The 21,796-nt window shown below is 37.9% G+C and overlaps 1 protein-coding gene across 2 annotated transcripts in view; it reads right to left on the bottom strand.

The window, feature by feature from the left end:
* GALK2 (galactokinase 2) overlaps positions 1 to 21,796 on the bottom strand; it is a 229,553-nt gene that overhangs the window by 69,028 nt on the left and 138,729 nt on the right. For both annotated transcript variants that reach the window (XM_006895302.1, XM_006895301.1), the window contains exon 8: positions 7,809 to 8,019. In XM_006895302.1, the coding sequence (XP_006895364.1) occupies positions 7,809 to 8,019 (211 nt within the window). The remainder of the gene's footprint in view (positions 1 to 7,808; positions 8,020 to 21,796) is intronic.

The raw sequence follows: 21,796 nt of genomic DNA, 5'->3' as shown, positions 1-21,796 counted from the left end.
AGGTTTTCATATTTGTTTGATAATAGTTTTCCATAATATTCCATTGTTAGACTTTTTATTTTAGTTGGTTCTGTTGTGATATTGCCTGTTTCATCTTTTATTTGGATTATCGGTGTCTTTTCCTTCTTTTCCTTTGTTAGTTTTGCTAGTGGTTTGTAGAGTTTATTGACCTTTTCAAAAAACCAACTCCTAATTTTGTTGATGGTTTCAATTGTTTTTTGGTTTTCTATTTTATTTATTTCTGCTCTAATTTTTATAATTTCAGATTTTTTTGAAAGTGTTGAGTTTTCTTGCTGTTCTTTTTCAATTTGTTGGAGATGTTGGGTTAGACAGTCAATGGTCATTTTCTTCCTGCCTTTTATGTGTTTGCTGATTGCTAATTGATCTCTAATTACTGCTTTGGCTGTTTCCCAGATGTTTTGATGAGTTGTATTTTCATTGTGATTTGTTTCAAGAAATGTTTAATTTCATTTGTTATTTCTTCTAGTACCCACTCATGTTCAAGCAAGTTGTTGTTCAGCTTCCAAATTTATGGGGTTGTTTTTTTCTCCTTTATGCTCTTGTTATTAACTTCTAATTTTGTAGTATTGTGGCCTGAGAAGATGTTTTGTATTATTTCTATGTTTTTTAATTTATTGATGCTTGCCTAATGTGCCCAAAATGTGATCTATTCTAGAGGATGTTCCATGCATATTGGAGAAGAAAGTGTACTGTGCTTTTTTTAGGGTGCATTAGTCTACAAATATCTATGAGATTGAGTTGGTTTATTGTGTGGTTTAATTCTTCAGCATCTTTGTTGAGTTTCTTTCTGGTAGTTTTATCTTTTCTTGAGAGGGGTGTATTGAAGTCTCCAACTACAATAGTAGTGTGGTCTATTTCCTTTTTCAGTTTTGTTAATGTTTGTTTTATATATTTTGCAGGTCTTTCATTTGGTGCATAGATATTTATTATTGTTATGTCCTCTTGTTCTATTCACCCTTTAAGCATTATGTAGTGACTTTCCTTGTCCTTTGTGATGGTTTTTGCATGGAAATTTATTTTACCAGAGATTAATATCACTCACTACTCTTGCTTTTTTCTGGTTGCCATTTGCTTGATATATTTTTTCCTACCCTTTTTAGTCTTTCTTTATCTTCATTTTTTAGGTGTGTCTCTTATAGACAACATATTGATAGATTTTGGGGTTTTGTCCCATCTTCTACTCTTTTTCTTTTCAGTGGTGTGTGTAAACTATTCACATGCAATGTGATTATTGAGAGGCCAGGTTTTATAGCTGCCATTCTGTTGAGTTCTTTCTGATATTGTTGCTAGTTACTTTGGTCCATCCTGCTTTCTGTGGCACCTCTGGAAGAAGCACATCTCTCTCAGTGTTTCCTGCAATGCTGGTCTTGTTTTTACAAACGCCCTTAATATCTGTTTTTCTGGGAACATCTTGATCTCTCTCCTTCATATCTGATGGACAATTTTGCTAGGTACAGCATTCTTGATTGACAGTTGTGTTCTTTGTTCGATATATGCCATTCCACTGTCTTCTTGTTCGCATGGTTTCTGCTAAGAAATTGGCACTTAGTCCTATCTGTTCTCCCTTATAGGTTACTCTTTGTTTCTTCCTCGCTGCTTTTAGAATTCTCTCCTAATCTTTCATTCTGGCAAATTTGACTATGATATGCCTTGGTGTTTTTCTTTTGGAGTCTATTCTATATGGTGTTCCTTCAGCTTCTTGAACATATATTTGATAGTGTCCCATATTATTATGTTTTCTTCTTTTTCCTTCCTTTTTGATTCTGCTTTTTATTCTAGCAGATCAGTGGTGACAATTCTATCTTCTCTTTCACTGGTTCTGTGTTCCCTCTCTTCACTTCTGTTCATATGTCCCTCCATTATGTTGACAGTATCTGAAACATTGGACCTCATATTTTGGACTGTGATTTCTTGTTTTTTCCAGTGCATTTATTGCCTCGTTTGTTTTATCTACATTGTTTTGGATTGTTTTTTTGCTCCTCTGGGTTTTGCTTGCAGTGTCCTATAATTCTTTAAGTTTACATTTCACCCATTGAAAATATTCAATCATTGTTCTTTTAAATTCTGTGTCAGAAAGCTCCATCAGACTTTCTGGCTTCAGGAAATCCATTGATATTGTGTCACTTTTTGCAGGTGACATCTTGCCTTGGGCTTGTGTAGAGTGTATAATAGCCTGCTTCTTTCATGACATTGCTGTGGTAGAGATTTGCATGACTGAGGGGATAGCTGGTTCTTGATCTGAAGTCACTGCTTCAGAACAGGGTTGGGCAGGGACACAAGCACAGATACAAGCAGAGTGGATGCATGTGCAGGTGCACATGAGTGCAGGGTGGTATGCACATAGATACACATGGGGGGGGGTAGGTGGGGGAACCTGAATGGAAAACCAGAAAGCTTTGGTTTTCCCCTTGAAAACTGAGCCTGCCACACCAGTCAAGCTCCAGTTATGTCCTCCTGCTTATGGTGAAGGAGTCCCACATGGTCCAGCAATCTGCAGTGATTTCCCCCACCCCAGGTACTCTACTCAAATTCCCACTGTCTTGCATGCGCCTGGTGGGTGGGCTCTGCCATGACTTACTGCTCCCCACTGCAGCTCGCTACTCCCTGCCAAGGCTTGCAGCTCCCAAACTAATTGTTTTAATAACAGTTCTCACTCAAATTCCAGCTGTCCCTATAGCTAGCTGTGTGCATTGCTCACTGAGCACGTCACTCTCTTCCTGAGTCCAACTACTTCAGACAAGAAGCACCAAACAAGAGAAACACACTGTTTTAAAACTAGTATGTAATTGAAGGAGAGATAGCACACATCCCTATGGTACACCCTTCCCAATTTTGAACCATGCAGTATTTCCTTGCTCTGTTCTGATCACTGCATCCTGGTCCAAGTATAGGTTTTGCATAATAAACACAATCAAGTATTCTGGGATTCCATTTTTTTCAAAGTCAACCACAGTTTGTTGTGATCCATATAGTCATATGACTTTGCATAGTTTATGAAACACAGATAGATATTCCTCTGGTACTCCCTCCTTTCAGCCATGATCCATTTAACATTAGCTATAATATCCCTAATACCACAGCTTCTTCTAAACCCAGCAGAATCTTTTCAAACTATATGCAGAACAGATTATATGGGAGTCTGGGCTTTATGAGGAGAAATGTGGCATCAGGATTGGAGGAATAGTCATCAACAATCTGAGTTATACAGATGACACAATCCTGCTAACTCAAACTGAGGAGGACCTGGAGGGCTTGCTGTACAAGGTCAAGGACTTCAGCTTTTAATATGGATTGAAGCTCAACATTAAGAAAATAAAGATGTCTTTATGCTGTGACACTGAAGAAGAGTATTGAATATACCATGGACTGCTAGAAGAACAAGCAGGTTTGTCCTGGATAGGATGAGACCAGGCTGCTCCTTGAAGGCAAGGATTCTGAAGCTTTTTCTGACATGCTTCAGAAATGTTGCAAGAAGGGACCAGTCCTAGGAAAGGGATGTCATGCTTTGGAGGGGTGAAGGACAGCTTAGGAGAGGGAGACCCTTGATGAGATGGATTGAATCAGGACTGGGGTAATGGGGTAGGTGTGTCAGAGAAAATAAGATTGGCACAAGATAGAGCAGGGTTAAAGGCTGTTGTACATATAGGGTAACTATGAGTTGCAGGCAACTCAACAGCACATAACAACAATAAAAGAAGGAGCTCTTGTGGCTTGTTGCTGTGTACCATCAAGTCAGGACCAAGTCAAGGCTGACCCTCCAGCAGGTTTTCAGAGGTAGTAAGTCACAGAAGAGTTGATTTGTACCGCCAATTCAAAAGTAGCTGGTTCTAGTCTACCAGCTACTCCACAGGATAAACAGGCAGTTTCCTCCTATGAGATGTGTTGCTTGTTTTTTGGAGGTTGGTACTGAGTCAACAGTACATAAAAAGAACAATAGATAATAAAAGAAATTAAAACAATGAAAATTAACTTTTTTAATAAATGAGAACGAAAATACAACCTAAATATTTTGAATACACCAAAAACAGAGCTGTGAAGTCAACCTTTCACAATAAACAAGCACAGTATAGTAATAAAAAAAAAAGAAGAAAAAACCAAAATCAACATCTTAACCTATCTGACAATGAAATAGGGAGAAGAGATTATTTTACAAATGGTGCCAGTAAAACTGGGTATCTATTTGCAGAAAATTGCAACAAGATCCAGACCTCACATCACATACAAGAACTAACTCAACTGGATTAAGGACAGAGGCATAATATTTTGGTTTTATATGCCATTGAGTAGACTGTGACTCATAGAGACCCTATGAACCATAGCTCTGAACCCTGCCCTATCCTGAGCCAGTCTCACTGTCTCTAACAGACCTATTCTCATTAACCCAGTTACTGTGTCAATCCATCTCATCCTGAGTCTTCCTCTCTTACGCTGTTTCCATCCTTCCAAGCATGATGTCTTTGTCCAAGGACTATTCCCTCCTGATAACATCCCCAAAGTATGTGAGAAGGAGCTTCAAAATCCTTGTCTCCAAGGAGCAACGTGCTTTCACCCTCTGTAAGACAGACCTGTTTGTTCTCTTGGCAGTCCATGATAAGTTCAAGACTCTTCTCTAGCACCACAATCCAAAGGCATCATTCTTTTCTTCTTCTGTCATCCTTAGTCATGGTCCAACTCTCTTTGATGCATAGCAAGTAACTGTGAAGACCATGGCCTATAGGTCATAGTTTTCTCATCCTAGTTAAATTGCAATTATTGTTAGGTGACTGAGTTGAGTACAACTCAACTATATCCTTCCTGTGCCATCCTCACAATCTCTGATACATTTAAGTCCATTGCTGCAGTCCTGTGTTAATTCACCTTGTTGAGGGTCTCCTAACATCTTTGAAAAAATACAAAGCTTATACATGGACCTCACCAGATAGACTGCACAGTATATAGGAATCAGATCTGTGGAAGAAATCATTAGAGAACCTAAATATCAGCAGTCAAAACCAGGCCAGGTGCTGACTATGGAACAGACTATCACTCTTTCAAATAGAAGCAGGAGAAAATTAAAACAAGTCCTTGAGAGCCAAAATATTATCTTGACTCTATATCAATGGAATTTAAGAATCATCTTAAAGAATAGATTTGAAGCACTGAACACTAATGTCTAAAAACTAGATGAACTGTGTGATGACTTTGTATCACTCATGAAGAGAGCAAATGATGCAACTAAAAAGATGAAAGAAGAAGTAAAAATAAAAATGAATGGAAAAGACTCTGAAAATGGTGCTAGAATGTCAAGAAGCAAAAACAAAGGGAAGTGATACTGAAATAAAAGAGTGGAATAAAAGGCAGCTTGGGAAGACAAAGCAAATTATTATAACAGAATGTACAGAGATCTAGAATTGGAGAGTGAAAAAAAAAGCTCATTCATCGTTTCTCAAGCTGAAAAAATTGGAGTACAAATTCAAGCCTCATGTTCAACTAAGGGATGTATGGGCAAAATCTTGAATGATCCAAGAAAGAACAAAAGAAAATGGATGAAATACATTAGTCATTGTACCAAAAAGAATTGACTGACAATGAAATATTTCAGAAAGTATCATAGGACCAACAGCCAATGGTAAAAGGAAGAAGTTCAAGCTGCACTGAAGGAATTGGCAAAAAAAAAAAAAATAAGGCCCCAGGAATTAATAGGATACCAATTGACCTGTTTCCAATTGCAGATGCATCCCTGGATGTATATTCACTACTCTAGGTCGGGAAATTTGGAGGATCGTTATCTGACTGGAAGAGATCCATATTTGTTGCCATTCCCAAGAAAGGTGATTTAACAGAGTGTGGAAATTATCAAACAATATCATTAATATCACATAAGTAAAATACTGCTGGAGATCACTTAAAAATAGCTAAAACAGCACATAGAGAATTGCCAGACATTCAAGCTGGATTTAAATGAGGTCTTTGCACCAGGAATATCATTGCTGATGTCAGATGTCATGCTAATTCTGTTGTTGTTGTTACATGCCATCAAGTCACCTGTGACTCATAGCAATTCTATGCAATAGCTCTGAAGCCTGCTCTACCCTGAATCAGTCTCACTAACTCCAACACATCTACCTCTGTTACCCCAAATACTGTCTCATCCAAGGTCTTCCTCTTCTGCACTGTCCCTGCATCCTTTCAAACCTGATGCCCTTCTCCAAGGACTGGTCCCTTCTGGTCACATTCCCAAAGTAATATGTTGATGTTTGTTGTTTTGTGCCATCGAGTTGCTTGTGACTCAAAGTGACCCTACATACAACAGCTCTGAACTCTGCTCTATCCTGTGCCAATCTTATTGTCTCTGACACACCTATCCCCAACAGTCCAGTCACTGAGTCAATCCATCTCATCGAGGGTCTTCCTCTCTTGTGTTGTTCTTCCTCCATCCTTCCAAGTATGATGTCCCTATCCAAGGACTGGTCTCCCCTTGCAATATGCTCAAAGTATGTCAGATAGAGCTTCAGAATCCTTTCCTCCAAGAATCAGCCTGGTTTCAACCTCTCCAGGACAAAGCTGTTTGCTCTCCTAGCTGTCCATGGTATAGTCAATACTCTTCTCAAGCACCACAACACAGAAGGCATCAATTCTCCTTCTATCATCCCAAATCATTGTTCAGCTTTCTGACACATAGCAAGTAACTGCAGAGACCATGGCCTGGATCAGACACATCTTAGCTTCCAAACTGATATAGTTGCTCTTCAGTACTCTGGAGAGGTCCCTGACAGAACACTTTCCCAATGTAATTCATCTTTTGATTTCCTGGTTGCTGGTACCAAGAGTGTTGATTGTGGAGCCATGCAAAATGAAGCTGTTAACAATCTCAATCTCTTCATTGTCTATCATGATGTTGCCAATTGGCCCAGTGGTGAGAATCTTTGTTTTTTGATGTTGAGCTTCAATCCATATTGAAGGCTCCAGCCCTTGACCTTCTGCAGCAAGCGCTTCAGGTCCTTGCTCTGGGTTACTTTCTGATTCCCAAATTGTCAACAGTTGCAGCCTGTAAGATGTTACATTGCAGGTAAATCCACTGTAGTCATTCAATAAGCAGATGTAGAACTGTAAATGTGCCAGGATCTCACTGTCACTCAGCCCCAGGGCACTACTAAATTCTAGCTAGATGTCACTCTCTTCATAAATAAACACTTTATATTTATAGAGGACCAAACAATTCAAGCTTCCATTCTGTGCCACCAACATAATCTGGCCTTTGTCTCAGAATTCTGATGTTATCATTATATAAAAAGGAAAAAAAATTACTTAAAGTAGCAGGCCAATGAGTGCTCAAGCTAAAGCAGATTGTAATTTTTAATCTAAGCCTTAAAGACTTCTAATGTTTTAGGGTGTTGTTACATTTCTGGTGTTCTAAAGTACAGTTATGATATACTGCTCTAACCTAAACTTGATCAGGAAGTAGTATGGTGACCACAAAAAAAAAGGGGGGGAAGTAAGAAAAACAAAAAGTCTGAAAAAGGAAGAAGTAATTCAATAATTATGAGTGTCTTGAAGGCAGGAATTATGTATTATACACCTTTGTCTAGCCAAAAATACCTAGGATAGTTTATGAATACTAGGAAATGTTTGCTGAGTGAATAAATGAATTAGTAGATTTAGTAAATAAAGAATCTAGATCAGTGAATTTTTCAAAACATACATATATGTTTCAAAGCCAAAAACCACCACCAAGAAGTACGATGCTCAGTCGTTTTCCTGGTATGAATAGGGGACACCCATCCCCTTACCTCCCCAAGCAGACTCACCATCTTGAGTGTTTGGGCTCAGGATCTGAGTCCGGAGTTCCTCAAGGCTAATTTCCAGACTCTTACAAATCTCCTCGGCGCTATAGGGTTCAGCATGGAGGGCATCTTCTGTTATTAACAGCATTTCTTCCAGACTGACCCCTAGTTTGGCTTGTACCTCCTCCAGCCGCATTACTTCTTCCCATTGTAGGTTTTTGTACTTAGCCAAGAGCTGCAAATTCAAATCACCAAGATAACAGTCAGTTTTCATTTCAGTAATCAATACATACTATCCTAATTAATTAACCTAATTCAAGTTTATGCTGTTTGGGATTTTGAGGTCTGTTTTGTTTTTTTTTTTTTTAATTTTGGTGGAGTTTTATTGTTGGGTTTGGTTTGTTGTTGTTTTTTCCATTCAACCTATCCAAATTATCCACCATTGCTTGGAAATGTACACTGGGTTCAGATGCTTGGAATTAAATAAACATGCTTATGTGACACAGACTACAGAGTTAATTAAGTATTTGTCCTTAAAAAAAAACACAACACAGTAATCCTCCACTAATTTTTTTTTTTTTTTTTTGCTTGTCACCACTTTCCCTCTAGGCTATTGGTTTGACTAATTCTTTTCTTTTATCCCTATTCAGTTCATCCTTATTACATCCCTTTCTATAAAGTCCACAGCAAACTACTCAGATTTCATGTGACCTGGGTCCTGAGGTGGACAATGCATGCCCAATCTCATTAGAGCACTTCCTGTTTACTACATGCCTCTTTGAAAATGGCTAATGACTTTAAGTATCTGGGCGTTTGGAGTCAAGTCCCAGATTTTAAATGAAAACCTCATTGGTGACCTTATGAAAAACGGTTTCATTAGGTTGCTGGTAGTAGAGCAGTAAGCTTCTCCACTTCAGGAAGTGTCTGGTTTGCAGTCATGTCCTGTGGCACCCCATCACCAATCGAAAGGGTCACTACAATCCAATCCTTTGTGACCAGGCACACTCATGGGAACCTCAAACCAGAGTATCTTCTTTTATTTTCCCCAAACCACTGACTGAGCCCTGGAGAACAGCCAACAACCAAAAGTAAAGAATGCTCTCACTCTGGGTATATAAATTCTATTTCCTTGGTGTTAGGAAAGCAGGTGCAGAAAGTACAAATAGAGAAAAGAGGCAAGTAAGAAGAGAAGTCAGGTTTCAAGGAAATGTGCATCTGATTTACTCTTCTATTATGCTGTTGATTTGATTTTCTCTTTGACAGGAAGCAGAATTTACCAAAAGACCATTGTGTTTTGGTTAGGGCCACTTACTTCTGAAGAACGTAGTAACGTAAGTTGTTATATTCATTAATCCTCTTTTTAAAATCCTGGCTCATATTTATAAAAAGAGTTCATGATTTTAAGGCAGAATTGGAGAGGTGGGGAGAAGACAATGGAATTATGTTTTTTGGTTGAATTATTTCACCATGGAACACGGGGCCATTTTTTAAAGCAGAACCAGGAGCTAAGACCTCTCTGTTAAACGTGCTTGTTTGGAATTCAGAAATGAAAAAGCAAACAAAAAACCCAACAACACTGCCATTCAGTCAATTCTAACCCACAGCAAAGATCAGAAAATAATTGTGAAATAGTCTTTCCAAAGAAGCAGACTGCTACATCTTTCTCTAAAGAGCACTAGTGGGCTTGAACTACCAGCATTTCAGTTAGTAGCTTAATGCATAACCACTGCACTACAAGGATATACTCAGACTTTGAGTGTGGGATCTCAGAATGTATGCAGTCAATGGATCTTTCTTTCAGTCCATTCAATCTTGTCCTTTATTCCGTGTGTGTGTGTGTGTGTGTGTGTGTGTCGGGACGAGGAGGTAGGAATTAGAAGCTTTCTGGAATAGAACTGGGATGAAGCAATGAAATTAGTACTTACAAACCCAAAGCAAACCCACTGCTGTTGAGTAGAATCCAACTCATGGTAACCCTCCACCAGGCTTCCATGGGGTAAACTACTTTTTTCTTCTGTGGATTCACTAATGGGTTTGAACTGCTGACATTTACGTTCACAGCCCAACCCCACCAGGCAACCCAACACATGTTCTGTCTAATTTAAAATGCACATTCTATTTCTTTTAGTCTTCAACAATCCTATGAGATTGATATTATTACTCATATTTAAGAGTTGGGAGTAAGGGATTTGTCTAAAATCATCTACTAAAAAGGAACAGGGTTGAAAATTTAGCCAAGACTTGTCAATTTTTTGCTTCCGCTATGTCACATTCTTAATGAGGTATTTATGGTATCTACTTTGTGCTAATCATGCTAGGGCAAATCATCATTCAAGTCTTAGAAATAAACTAAAAATCTTGTGGTAGAAGTGAGCATTCCAGTGATTTAAAAAAAAAACAAACCAAACTTGTTAATGGGTTCATTGAGAGGTGGTGTTACCATGAAGAAATGTTCAAAATCCCTAGCTCTCAGAAAGATGTAAATAAAAACAAATGGAGAGCATTATGCTAAGTGAACTAACTCAGTCCCATAAGGACAAATACTGTATAAGAGCATTATTGTATAATATGTATGAGGATACAAGGAGGGGGAAAGAGGTACAGAGCAGTGAGGATGGGGGGACCGTTACTCATAGGGTCTCACAGTTTGATGGGTGGAGGAAGGGATGTGTAAAGGAAATGTGAATGATACGGTGTGAAAAACAATGTATACAAACTTTGTAAGTAAACTAGTATAAAATAAAATTGCTATTTTTTAAAAGCATTTAAATGAATATATTTATGATTTAAATAAAAAAACACACACAACAAATATGAGTAATAATCTCACCCGAGTTCAACAGAGGAGCAAACACACATGCCGGTGAAGTTATGGAGAGACTGGAACCCTTAGTCACTGCTAAAATGGTGCAACCATGAAATTATACTGACTAAACTGAAAGCAGTATAGTGCTTCCTCAAAAAGCTGGAAATAGAAATACCACTTGACCCAGCAATACCACTCTAGGAAAATACCCTAAAGAAACCAGAGCTGCAACCCAAATAGGCATATGCACACCTATGTTTATTGCTGCATATTCACAATAGCAAAGATATGGAAGCAACCCAAGTGCCCATCAACAAATGAATGGACAGAAAAATTATGATATACTCACACAATGGAATAAATAGTACATGGCACTGAAAAACAAGGAACTCACAAATATTACAAAACAAGTGTTTCAGTGGCTTTCTGATTTTACTCCTTCAACGGTGTACACTATTCAACTGCTTGTAGCCAATACAGCTGTCCTTCAGGGCATGTGGTTAAATTTCATCCTTAATTGATATTTGTACTAAATTGGTTGTGTGGTCCCTCAAGGTAAGGGCTAAGAGGACAACTGGACTAATAGTAAACTGGAGTATTGCCTTAGTAATGTGAACCTCAGTATGTTAATGCCTCTGCCTGCAGCAGAAAAGCACACAGGGAAGAGGCCTTTGACCACTGACCTTAAAGGCCAAAGCCATCTCCTGAAGACTTTCTACCCCGCATCATTTACCTGGGATTTGCCCGCAAGGACATTATACTGAGTGAAATATCTCAGTTACAAAAGGATAAATACTGCATAACAGGATCGATATGGGGGTTTGGGGGAAACTAAGAAAAGATAGGATAAATAATGAATACTGTATTGGAACAAATTAAGGAAAGAATTGTTTTGTTTTGTTAGTATACTAGTTTATTTACAAAATTCAAATGCATTGATTTCCAGAACAGATTCCTCCAATTTTTCTCACCCATCCACCCATCAAATTGTACAACCCCATGATTCTGTTTAAAAAGAATAAATGATTAGGGCATTATTTGTATGACAACACACAAGAATAAGAGCTGCATAGCAAAGTGGACTGGGGTGGGAGGGGAGAGGAAATTTATGCAACAATGAATTTTTTTTAAAGTGAACTCAGGGAGGGGGATGTTGGGAAGAAAATTAGTAAAAATGAATGAATGAAAATCCAACTTTTTCTGTAAACTCGTTAAATCACAATGTTGTTGTGTCCTGTTAAGTAGAGGCAGTTAATCGCAAGGGAAGAGATCACCCATTTTTCTCCCACAGAGCAGCTGGTAGCCTTGAACCATGAGCCTTTGGGACTGCAGCACAGATTCTTGCCACTGGGCCACTAAAGCTCAAAAATCACAATTTAAAAAACAAACAAACAAACAAAAAACACAAAAGAACACCAAATTAAAAAAAAAGCAAGGTGATGTTGCTAGGCACCATTGAGTTGAGATGACCTATAGCAACACAATGAACCATTTTATTCTGTGCCACCTTCACAATCTCTGACAAACTCAAGCCCATTGCTTCAGTCACTGTATCAATCCATCTAGTTGAGGATCTTCCTCTCCTTAGTAGTCCCTCCACCTTTCCAAACATGATGTCCTTCTCCAAAGAATAGCCTTTCCTAATAGCATGCCCAAAGTATGAGACCTGAAGCTTCTCCATCCTAGCCTCCAAGGAGCACTCTGGATTCACCTTCTCCAAGACATATCTGTTTGTTCAGTCAGCACTTTTCTCCAACACCACAGCTCAAAGGTATCAATAATTCTTCTGTCACTCTTATTTATTATCTAGCTCTCAGTAGCATACCAAATGATTGAAAAGACCATTGCCTGAATCAGAAGCACCTTAGTCTTCAAACTAACATCAACGCTCCACACAAATTTAGAGAACTCCTTGATTGCAGACTTTCCTAGTACAATACATTTCTGATCTCCTGACTGCTGGTACAAAATGCATTGATTGTGGATCCAAGAAAGATAAAGCTGTTAACAGTTTAATCTATTCTCCATCTACCATGATTTTGTCTATGGGTCCAGTGATGAGAATTTATGTTTTCTTGATATTGAGATGCAATCCATATTGAAGGCTGCAATGTTTGATCTTCTGCAGCAAGTATTTCAAGTCTTCCACACTTTCAGCAAGCAAGGTGATGTCATCTGCATACCAAAGGTTAATTGATGAGTCTTCCTCCAATCCTGATGTAACATTATTTTTTCATAAGAGTTCAGTTTCTTGAATAGTTTCTACTACTACTAGCAACCGAATGGAATCATTTTTCATATGGTCACCAATGAGGTTTTCATTTAAAATCAGGGACATTTCTCCAACACTCAGATACTTAAATTCATTAGGCATTCTCAAATTATTTGAAAGTTGAGAAGGAAGGTAAACAAGAAAAGCATTAGAGAGCTACCACAAGTCCTAAGAACCTTAATGTCAACAATAAACTCCAAGTTCCATCCTCAGTCTCATTAGCAAAAGTTACAGTGACCCAGAGCCTCAATCCCAGGTAAAGGATGCGGGGTAGAAAGTCTTCAGGAGATGGCTTTGGCCTTTAAGGTCAGTGGTCAAAGGCCTCTTCCCTGTGTGCTTTTCTGTTGCAGGCAGAGGCATTAACATACTGAGGTTCACATTACTAAGGCAATACTCCAGATTACTATTAGTCAAATTGTCCTCTTAGCCCTTACCTTGAGGGACCACACAACCAATTTAGTACAAATATCAATTAAGGATGAAATTTACCACATGCCCTGAAGGACAGCTGTATTGGCTACAAGCAGTGGAATAGTGTACACCGTTGAAGGAGTAAAATCAGAAAGCCACTGAAACCCTTTGAAATTTGGCTCAGGAAATAGAAAGATGCCTTGTAGATGAGGGAAGTGGGTGGTAAGATCACTGTTGCTCAAAGACAGAATTCATGAGGGAACTTACTACTTGTGGCCATGGTGGCTGGCCTACTTCATATTTGTGAAGTGGGGCTATGAGTCGGGGCTAAGGGTCATTTTTTTCACAAGTTCCTCATACAGTAACAGGATAGAAAAATAAGAGAAAACAGTTCTTTGTCAACATTCACTATTTTCTTTTCACCACTGCAAATTCTAACTACTTCTATACTTTCTATGGTAAGAAACAGACCTCTTTTTTTTTCTCTATAAACTGGAAAGCAGGCAACAAATGTCCAGAGTTATGAAGAACTGAAAAATATTGTAGGATCACCTCTTGGGTTGATCTCTTCAAGAAGCTTGGAGACAAGAATTTGAGAGCAAGTGGTTTATTTAGGAGGGTGATAATATGAAGCAGAAGGAGAGCACTATAAAGTGAGACAGGAAGCTAATAAAAAGGCATTGATAAGGGCAATTGGAGCTAGCTCTGCTGGGAGCTACAGTATAACTTCAGATGTGCCCAAATCAAGGGGCAAGAAAACTGAGAAAATGAATTGAATCTAGATCATAAGACAGGATCACTTCCACCATCCATCATTGGGTGAGGACTCTTCACCAAAGTATTAAACTTCACAGAACCTCCAAACTTCCCCAACTGCAGACTAGGAATTATTCTCAGGGGGGAAAAGGCTCCCAATGTGAGAATAACAAAGATAGTAAAAGAGTATGGTAGTAAATAGGCTGACATGAGTTGGGGGAGGAGGTGTAAAGGGACCAGCAACATCTTCCATCCTCCTTAATACTTGTTAGAATCCACCTTCCTTAACTTAGCCTTTGGTATTGCATTTCATAATATTAACAATTCAACAGAACAAGCATCCATCTCTTCCCGTCAAGTCAGCAAAGGATAAAAATACAGCTCTAAAAATAAGAATTCATTCAACAAATTGTTCTCCAACAACAAAAACAGTTGTGCTTTTATTATTTCTGGTTCTATAAATCATACATACTTGATGTAAGGAAAATGTAAAATAGTATATAAAATGTCAAAGCACACATAAACATTTTACAACTATTTTATAGCACTTCAATGAGATATGAGATAATTACCTTCTGAAACTTTGATAACCATCCTTCATGCATGTCTTCATGCATTCCCACAGGCATATTATTTTATGTAAATAACTTCAAGGCATAACTATTTTTAGTATAAATACTTTTGTTTGCTTGCCTCACCCTCATCCTCAGCATTCTGTAGCATTCACTAACTTCAACAACAGTGCTCCACTCATGGACATCATGATAACATTCAGCACCCTTGAGTGATCTCCGGTGTCTGTGGTCCTCATATTAGTTATCAGGTCACAGAAGAAATCCAAAAAAATTTATCTATCTGTATGTTAGAGACTTAATACAATCCTTAGGAAACTGTAGTGGCCTACTGGGTAAGGAGTTGCACTGTCAATCCAAAGACAGGGCTTTCAATCCACCAACTAACTACTCCTTGTAAGGAAAATGGTTAATCACCTCCCATGCTATTTACAGTCTCTGAAAAGGGAGTGTCACCTAAGTGTTCCTTGAGACTCAACAGCACATGACAACAACAGTCCTCATGGACTTTCTATGCAACCCCTATTTCCAGGGCAAACCAAAGCATTGTGTTCTGGAACCCTTTTCACATCTAACGTCTCAGGTGTACAACAAAAAAAGCACGAACTGTCCAGTAAAATAGACATTTACTTTTAAAAAGTTGTAACTTATTTAGACTTTAAATTCTGATTAAGTAAAATAGAGTACTTAATAAGGGCTGTTTCACAAACTATCGTGATGATTAAATAAGATAATAAAACTACATAGGATCTTACCTAGCCCAAAAGAGTCATTCTGTGAAGGTCAGTTTCTTTCCCTTTCCATATTTTCTGCCTATCTAGTTTTTTCTCTTTGCTCTGACATCTCTCCTATGCCTTCTTATACACACACAGGGTTTTGTCTCAAAATTCCTTAAGCTGAAAGTAAACAAAGATTCTTACCAACAGATGGATAGGCAACATCATGGTGGTTGGAGAAGAGGTTGAAATGGTCAATGATTTCATCTTGTTTTCATTCACAATAGCACCCTTAGTACCTAGTACCAGCAGTCAAAAAATAAAAAGAGATGCATTGGACTGGGAAAATCCGCAGTTAGAGGCCTCTTCAAACTATTGAGAAGTAGAGATGTCAATTTGAAGACTAAGGTTATAGTCTTGCTGTACAACTGAGAGCTGGACTGTAAATAAGGATGACACAAGAATTGAATCCTTTGAGCTATGGTGTTGGAGAAGAGTACTGAACATTCCATGGATGGCCAAAAGAACAGATATGTCTTTGAGAGGGTGCAGCCAGAGTGCTCTTTCGGGTAAGAATGATAAGGCTTCACCTCACATATTTTAGGCATGTTGCTAGGAGGTGCTAGGCCTTGGAAAAGAACATGATGCTGGGAAGGGTAGAAGGATGGAGAAGGACAGGAAGACCCTCAACCAGGATTAACACAGTGACTGCTGCAATGGGCTCTTGTGCATCAGGAAGTGTGAAGATGGTACAGGATAAAACAGGGTTCAGATCTTTTGTTCATAGGGTTGCTGTGAGTTGTACTTGACTCAATAGCACCTAACAATAACAATAAAGCTACTAGCTTTCTCCTTTTCACTGTTCACTAACTAGAGTAAGAGGCCTATATTCATAGCCTCCAAACTCTCACTAATAAACTACTGAACATAGTGAACTACTGAGTAAGACTCCTAAAATTCTTTCTTTATTTCCAAAAACCACTTCCAAAGCCACTGATCCTTTCACAGCTCTCTAGAGCTTTAAAGAATTAGTGGCTTCTGATACTTTTAATACCTATCTTGTTCAAATCCACTGTTTTATTGGCTTCCGTGGAACTGAATTGCCCTCTTTCCTTCTCCTTTCATTATTTAATTGAAGCCATGTCCTAAGCTCAACCTCGGCTTTTCTCATTTTCTCTTGCCACACTATTTCCCTCAGCAACTTGAACTTCATTCTTGGCTTCAGTTGTTTCTCAAGAACAAATATATGTGAATTCCATATCCCTAGTCATGAGATAAGCTTCCAGGCTCAAAATTCTAACCACCTATAGGGAAAATCTATAGGAATTTTCACCACTTTCCATTTCCCAATCACTCTCAAGCCTACTGCAACCTTCATCTACTCAATGTGTTTACTTCACTCATACACATTCATATATATTGAGCATTTTCCTGATTACATTCTGTTTCCTGGCTATGGGCAGAGAGCAATGAAAAAGTGTATTTACAGTTCCTGGCTGTGCAGAGCTCACCGTCTAGCAATAAGTATTAAAACATAATTAAACAATGAAGTACTCCATACTTTGTGATAAACCACTATAATGGAAAAATAAGGATGCAGTGGAAGGAGGTTATCAGAGGAAAGTCCACAAAAGTAGTAATGCTTATTCCAATAGGAACCTGCTCATAGATAGTCTTTATATTCAACCCTTCATTATGTTTAGCCATGGCAAATCTCAGATCAGAATCTCCCTTCTTATCCCCATCCTAAATGACACTCTAGAGTAAAACATTTCTCATTTCTAGATTAATATTTCTAAAATACCATACCAACATAAATAATAGCTCTCCACTGTGTCCATGACCAAGCTTAGGTGATCCTCAGCACAGCTCTGAAGGCCTTGCCATAACCTGGTTTCACTAAACATATCACCCCTGGCTCCCCACTTAGCTGGACTGACCATGCTCTGAACACTCCATACTGGAGTCTTGGCAGAGTTTGCTCTACTGAATCAACAGGCTGAGTAAAACTGGCCACATTCTTAAGTACTTGGCTTTTCTCTACTCAAATTCAAGGAAATTGCTAAAGCCCTGGGAATATTATGCCAACTTCTCCTCCCATTCTACCACTAGACAAAGAATAGATTTCATTTTGACCACTAAATGGCAGGAGCTAAAAATTGGATGAATGATGGTCCTTGACCAGACAAGCCCTGTAGAGAATCACACTGCAAATCCTCCTTGAAGTGCACAGGGACCACAAGGAACTCTCTCTGTACTTGCTTCATGTGTTGCCATGGGAGCTCAGAGTATGGAGAGAACAAAACCCAAGCACGACGGTATTATTCCTATTCTCTACTTGACTTCTCATAATACTAATCATACATTTTAATAGAATTAAGAGATACTCAATTTTATAAATAAAAAACATTTCTGGAAATGTTTAAGCCAGTAAACTTTTTTCAGAGTGGAGAACAGGAGGAGTAGAGGGAATAAAATTAGTAGAAAACATAGAAATATGTATAAAATATGAAAAATGTCATCAAAAGATCCCTAGTCACTTTGTTAATGTAATAACATAAAAATGTTTCACTTGCAAGTATCATTTATGAAACAATTATACATTTCTATTGTATTTGCTTTGAAATGTTTTCAATTTCAGTTCAAATAGCTCTATAAGATTCTGACTTTAATAATGACTTTGCATCATTAAGTTTTTGACAGCTTCTTTGAAATAGTGAAGCTGATGGAAAGAGAGGAAAGAAAGACAACATAAAGAAGAAAGAAGGAAAACAAAACTTGAGAACAGAAGAAACTGTCACAGTTAAAGCAATAAACTGTTGTCTTCATGAGTTTGTTGTTGTTACTGAAGAGTCATAACCGACCCATGGCTGACCCTCCAGTGGGTTTTTGGAGACAGTTAATTGCATGGGAGGAGATTGCCTGTTCTTCTTCTGCAAGAGCATATGGTGGCCTCGAAACTCATGCCTTTCAGATTGCAGCACAGCTTCTTGTCACTAGGACACCTTAGTAACACTTAGATAAAGAACCTAGTAATTTTTCCAACCAAAAAAGGAGCTTGGAAAAATGAGAAAAGAGGAAAAATATGTAGATGCTGTTACTACATCTTTACTATATGTGCAATACTGTCTAGTGAGCATCATTCCATTTTTCCAATGTCCTTTTATTTTTATTGTCTGAAAAAAAAGACAGCTTGTCCATAATTTGATAAGTTCATTTACCCTTTTATAAGGGAGTTTTGTTTCATTCACTTAATAAAATTACTTCCAAGTAAAAATTATTTTCTTTCACATGTTGCAGAAAATGGGAGTAAAAATTCATGCTGTAAGGAAAATATTCTTAGCCAAATTTTAAGATGATATCCCTAGGGACAAGCATTGCAATGCCAGAGGTATGGGGTTGGAATCCACCAGATGCTCTGCTGGAGAAGGAGGGGCAATCTACTCCTGTACCAGTCAGATCCAATTTGACAGCACACATACACAAAATAACACAATTTAAAAAACAAAAACAAAAACCAAACACCATAACACAACACCAAAAGCCTAAGGACAAGCATATGTGTATTCATCCTATATTAGAAGTTTTACCTATTTTTCCTCTTCTATATATATAGCACCTTAGTGATTTGCAGCAACATGATTCAATAAAAAATAAATTCTCCTACTTTAATAAAGATTCTGTTTTTCTTTTTTCCAAATTTAAAAGATGGAAAAAAGTAATAATACTTAAAATAATGTGTTTTGTCCCAATCCAATTGTGAGGTGACAAAAAAACTTAATTAAGACATAAGTTTCACTGAAGTACTTCTAAACTGTTTATGCCATTAAACTCAGAAGATATAAATGTTCAAAAGTAGTGGAGTTGGGGGTGAATTAAGATCTGCAATTTTTCTACTGCTTTCTAGAGATGCCCTTTTCCCAATAATTTCTTAAAAGATACTCCTTTACCCAATAACCTTTTCTACTGAGATTCAGCACCACAATTTTATCTCTCATCTTCTCATTGTATTTTGGAAGAGACTAATCACAACATGAACATGAGAATATTTTACATATTTCTCACTTGCTTTTGCTCCCCTATGGATCTTGTTGGGAAGATACCTAATGTCGTGATAAAACTTTGAAAACAATCTTGTGTATATTTGAGGGTTCCTCAGGAAGGCAATAATTACTCATCAACCTCCAGACAAAAAGTCAACAAGAGTAAAACTGCAAAACAAACACAATACTAATTTGTTCCATTTTATGAAAAACGAAGTGCTTCCCAAGGGAAAAAATTGCATTTAATCCCTGATATTGAAAATTTTCTTCTACCTATACAAACTGATCAGACACCACAAAGAATCAAATGTTAAGTGAATACAATGTTGAGAGAAATATGAAAATATTTATTTTCCATAAATTTGAGATTTAAAAGACTTAAGTCAAGATTTTCAGAAAATACATATGTTTCCCAGCAAAATGACCTTTATTTTTCTACCTCTTCTGCTCACTGCAGCTTATTGCTCAGGAAATTGGGGGTAAGAGGGGAGGCTGCCGGTCAGCCACAGGCAAAAGTATACCACACGTCTCAGCATAGCCCAGAACAGAGTTGGATATTTAATAGGTACTTACTTAAAAAAAAAAAGTGAAATTGAACCAAATAAATAGGAGAAGCAAGTGACACAGGGAACAGTCATCATTTGTTAACAAGAGTTTATCTTGTGTATACTTTGGGGTATGCACGATCTCAGATGTCAGGGATTTTATAAAGTTACAAGACAGACACAACTTTGGCTCATAGGTAAATTTCAATCTGAAAGGGGAGATAGACATTAAACAAACCACTGTGATAAGTATCATCATTGAGAAGTATATGGCTGTGAAATTTGAAGGGGGCCTTCACCTTAGAAGGTTGAGAGGTCAAGGAGAGCTTCCCTGAGATGTTCAAGCTGGTCAGAGGAACACAGGTGAAATCCCTGCATTCAAAAGCACAGCATGGCTAAACAACAACAGTTGTTCTTGTCACTTTCCACTGAATGAATACCATCTCATGGCAATCCCACATGTGCTTTACTAGAACCACTCTCCTGTGTTCTCAATATTTTAAAACTAAGGTTTTTGAGGCTAAGGTTTATGAACTCAGGACTGTCCTTGAAAGCCCCAACGGTGGGTTCCAAGTGTCAGTCTTTGAGGCAGTAGTAGTACACCAGCCAGGGACTCCACATGGCAGGAGGGAATGCTGAGAAAGAAGAAATGCTGTGCCCTGACACTAGACCATGCAGAGTGCTCCAGGCAGTGATAAGGACTTCTCACTCTATATCAGTGAAACCAGAGCTTTTTGTAAAGTGTTAGGTAGCCGTGGGGGTTACTAACACCCATTATTCTAACCACTCTTTAAGGAATATCATTGTGAACAGGAGTGATTTTGGAATGAAGGAATGGGATTGCAAGTGCAATAGTCAATAGGAAGAATGACACATTTGTCAGGGGAAGGTTGAATTCAGTCTTAAAATATTTCATTTGGAAAAAAATTTCATTTGAAGAAAGGTCTATGATTCATTCAAGTACAAAAGTATAATAAAGAGCTAAATATATAGGTTTGGAACGCAATAGCAAGTGAAGGCTAAAAATAGTCCTTAGAAAGTCACCAGCACATGAGAGTTGAAACTCCGAGACAGAATGAAATCAATAGAACAAAGAGCACTAAAGAAACAAGACAAAGACAAATCTTTGAAGAATTGAACATCTAAAGGGCTAGTAAATGACAATGAATTCTCTCTTTTCCCCTCCTCCCAATCCTACCCTTTCACAAAAACACTAAGAAAGAACATCAAGAAACAAAAGGTGAAATTTCATGGAAACCAAATGAAAAATGTTTCAAGAAGACATTACATTTTTTTTGAAAACAGGGAGATAAAGAATTAAATAAAAACTGAAAAATTACCAATTAATTTATCAACAAGAAGATCTTCGGAAGAAGAGCCAATTTAATATTGTGGGAAAAGCAGAAGAGTTTAATGGGTTCAGGAATGAGAAGCTCAAGGAGTAAAGATAATATGTGTACAGGAATTTTTGAGAGTCAGGAAGATATTTAGAAAAAAAAATAGAAATAGAATAGAACGTTTCTCTCTCTTTTTTCCATGCAGAACACGTAAATATATTAAGGTAGATAGGAAGAGTTCAGTAAAGTGAGAAGTGCTAGCTGCCCTTTGGTAGGAAATGTACAGATGTTGGGAGACGTGCAGATGGTAGGACGTAAAAACATGGGGTGGTGTGTAAGTGTGGTGGCAGGCAAAGCCTGTGTAATGGTCACAGTTTCCACTGGGGCAAGATCACCTTTGAAAACCACTCAAGCTGAGTTGGGTAATGAGGATGTGAGAATAGTGAAGACGGTATCAAGTTATTACTGGGAAAAAAAACATATTTCTGGCTGTTTATAGGATTTTGCAAAATTTGGTGATCATGATTGTTAGATGATATCTGTAATTTCAGTTA

The sequence above is a fragment of the Elephantulus edwardii genome, unplaced genomic scaffold, assembly GCF_000299155.1.
Source record: "Elephantulus edwardii isolate Elephantulus edwardi_28Jun2011 unplaced genomic scaffold, EleEdw1.0 scaffold00164, whole genome shotgun sequence".
Classification (NCBI taxonomy): Eukaryota; Metazoa; Chordata; class Mammalia; order Macroscelidea; family Macroscelididae; genus Elephantulus; species Elephantulus edwardii.
The sequence above is the reverse complement of the archived record's forward strand: the minus strand, read 5'-3'. Positions and strand labels throughout refer to the sequence as shown.